Here is a 3,179-nt window from a genome sequence, read left to right on the forward strand (position 1 = left end):
ATTCTACTTTTGTTACAGAGCCAAGAAGCTTGGTGAGTGAGCGAAAGAATTCAGGAAGTTAACAGTGTAATCCACACTTAAGCGAGCCTTACAGGAGATTACAATGTGTTCATCAACACGCCGTCAGACACACAATACACGTCTGTATTGTGGATTGACTCTGAACATGCAGTTTCTTGCAAACGTCATGCTGTGTGTGGTCAAGCATGCAGGATGAGAGCTGTCCTTGCGATTACGTGGGGAAATGTGCACGCACTCTTTCACACGGCGGCTCTCGCACACTTTGTCATGAGCTCATAATACTATGTCTACCTCTTGGATATCCTCGGTGTGTGTGTGTCTGTGTGTATTTCAGTAGCAGCCGTACCTCTGTGCTGGTCTGGTTCTGTCCTTGTGTGCTCGGGCTGCTCTGGCCCTCCACCTCTCCACCTGTCATCACTTTATCAATGTCCAGGGAGTCCATGCTGGACGCTGAGGCACACGCCGAATTTACGCTGGACCGCTGGGACGGCGCTTCCTGCTCGCTGACCGCGCCCACCGAGCCCGTCCTCCTGTGCTGCCCGCCGCCGGACGACCCCGAAGAGGGCCGCCGGAGCGTGGTGGAGGAGAAAGAGGAGGAGGAGGAGGAAGAAGAGGAAGATGTCTGGCGTGCCGCTTCATCCATGCTGAGCGAGGCCTTCTCCAGCTGAGAGGTGATGTCATCCAGGGAGATGTTGGCGGCCGCGGGGCGGGTGTTGAGGCTGCCGCCGCGCACCGTGTTGGCCGGCGACGCCCGGGTGCTGCTACTGGCGCTCCCTGTTGGGATTTCAAGACCAGCTCAGGAGGGACCGCTTTCTACTGGATGTGTGGTTCATTGATGGTTCTTTTTCATAATTAATACATTTGCCTATATTACAACTAGGTGAGGTTGTTAGTAAAACACTTTTAGGATTACTAAAAACAAAATGAGACAATAAAAACAACTGGTTGCATTTCTATGGTACCAGTGTGGTAAAGTTGTGGCTTGTCTTTGCGAAAGACTACATGTCCCTGTTGCAAACAGGATGCTGCTAATTGTCCCCGCTTTCCTCTACTATATCATTACTCTGCATGCGTTTGTTTTTGTCTATCGCCTTAGTAAAAAAGGAAAAACATGAAGAGCTTTTTTTCAGATTCTTCAGCACCAGAAGATGAGTGACATCTTCCTGTTTTACTCCTTTGAGTGAGCGAGTCCAACAAACACCATCCAAGCCAAAGTGGGGCATTATGTAAAAGAGTTTGGCGGACACACTATTTGCTTACAATGATTCCATACATTTTTTGGGGTGAAGTAATGATTTCTATTGTCGCTAAATGACAACATAAAGCACTATTGTAAATGCAAATTATGTCACAGGACTACCTCCGCTGCTTCCCCCTCCACTGGTGCCTGTGTGCTTGGTGCTGGCACTGCGGCCCCCGGGGGCCCGCTGCTGGCCTTTGTTCTGGCCGCGAGACGACGCGTTGGGTTTAGAAATGGTATTGAGCTCCTGTTCAATGGTGCACAGGTCAGCCATCAGGGCATCCAGGTCCACTGTGTCGCCCTGGTTCAACGCCTCTGCAGGGAGCACAGAGAAGGGGGAGGGGTTTCATGATTTATTTCATCTGTGCTTTTTTTTGCGGGGTCGGGGGATCTGGATCAGATGAGTGAAGACTCACCGTTTATGTTATACATTGAGAAGCGGTAGGAGAAGTTGGCCATGTTCGTCTCCTGCCTGAGAGGAGGCTTCTGCAGTGGCTTCTGAGGCCTGCCATCATCCAGACTCTACAGAGCACACACACACAAAGCATGAGCACATATGCAAAAAACACACACATTCTGACATCACAGCCAAAGCACAAGATCTAAGCAACCATGTCTGCCTGCTAGTGTGTACTTGCGCGCGCACACAAACACACACACACACACACACACAGACTGAAATACACACACAATACAAAGTGGTGGTGGGAGGGGAGTTGCTAGGATACAGGAAAGGGAGACAGGATTAGCAGTGTTAAGGTTGCTATGGATACAGCCCATTTCTCCCTGCTCCTCTACCTGTGTGAGTCTGTATCTAGAGAACCAAACGCCCTCTGAGTGTGTGTGTGTGTGTGTGTGTGTGTGTGCGTTAACCTGTGTCAGCTTGTCCAGCTCTCCAAGCCAAGCTCCAAACATCTTGTCCAGGTCCTGGTCCTCCTTATCGCTGTCCTCCTCCGCGCCATGGTCCAGCTCATCGTCCGATACCTGCTCCATCTACACATACACACACATACACACACACACGGATGATTACACACATGTATCCAATTCCACACCCCATCAGATGAAACCCACATAGCAGGAAGGATCTAAAGAAGGGATAAAAAAAAAATAAAAAACCTTCAGCTCAGCTCATGCCAACCTCACTGCCTGTTACCATGACAACTGCTCATGAACCCCTAGCGGGCACCCGGTGCAGTCTGTCTGATCGGTGTAGTGCACCGTGGCGTCTTTTCTGTGCCGTTCACCGCGGACACACCCAACACCGCCGCTGCCAGCTCAGGAGCCAAAAGAGAGGGATGCTGGATGGAGGGTGGGAGGAGCAGAGCGCCATCCAATAATCACCTAAATTGACGTACTCAGCTCTTTTGGGATCTATAAACCTGCAGTGAAAACACTACACAAGAAGATATCAATCACAGCACACTTAACATCACTGGCAGGTGGTTGTGAATGGCTGTTTGGGGCAGCGGGCTGGAGAGCCCATCTGTGTTGTGTCAAAGGAAAGGACAGAGCTCCCTCTGCTGGACACAAAGGGAAGTGGCGTGAACTGCAACATGCGGTCATGTGGCCGGTTGACTCTGTTTCAGCAGCTCAAATCCAGTAATGCCACAGAACTGTGGATGGCTTTCCGAAAAGCATCTTAATATTGATATTCAACGACATGAGAACACGACACTGTCTAACCTAATGAGACTGTGCTGAAAGAAAATAGCATGAATAGAAGCGACAACAGCATACGACCCACCCCTTTGCAGTGTATACAAGGACACTTTTCAGGAGACAAAGCACTAAATCAAAACATGACAATCAAGGAAATACGGAATAAGAGATAAAACCTCAGAGACAGTGCAGAGACATGAGTCCATGCTACAGTGTTTAACAATAAGTAGCATCAACAACTGCTGATGTCCCTCCC

General features: G+C 49.7%; 1 protein-coding gene across 1 annotated transcript; it reads right to left on the minus strand.

Moving 5' to 3' along the window:
• Nucleotides 1-143: 143 nt before the first annotated feature.
• LOC137783399 (ras-associated and pleckstrin homology domains-containing protein 1-like) lies at nucleotides 144-2,254 on the minus strand. The gene is made up of 4 exons (XM_068573282.1): nucleotides 2,135-2,254; nucleotides 1,678-1,783; nucleotides 1,382-1,576; nucleotides 144-795 (listed from the first exon to the last, which is right to left on the minus strand). Exons 1-4 carry the CDS (start codon nucleotides 2,252-2,254, stop codon nucleotides 287-289), a joined length of 930 nt encoding a protein of 309 aa, XP_068429383.1. The 3' UTR covers nucleotides 144-286.
• Between the last annotated feature and the right edge of the window lie 925 nt (nucleotides 2,255-3,179).

The sequence above is a fragment of the Clinocottus analis genome, unplaced genomic scaffold (genome assembly GCF_023055335.1).
Source record: "Clinocottus analis isolate CAN_PGR_092001 unplaced genomic scaffold, fCliAna1.0.p SCAF_128, whole genome shotgun sequence".
In the NCBI taxonomy this organism is placed as follows: Eukaryota; Metazoa; Chordata; class Actinopteri; order Perciformes; family Cottidae; genus Clinocottus; species Clinocottus analis.

What these genes read in the sequence shown, in the direction of transcription:
- LOC137783399 (XM_068573282.1), bottom strand. Translation starts at nt 2,254, where the DNA reads ATGGAGCAGGTATCGGACGATGAGCTGGACCATGGCGCGGAGGAGGAC. An exon ending in AGCTGGACAAGCTGACACAG is followed by an intron (nt 1,784 to 2,134) that starts GTTAACGCACAC and finishes TGTGCTCTGTAG; the next exon opens with AGTCTGGATGATGGCAGGCC. An exon ending in CTCAATGTATAACATAAACG is followed by an intron (nt 1,577 to 1,677) that starts GTGAGTCTTCAC and finishes TGCTCCCTGCAG; the next exon opens with AGGCGTTGAACCAGGGCGAC.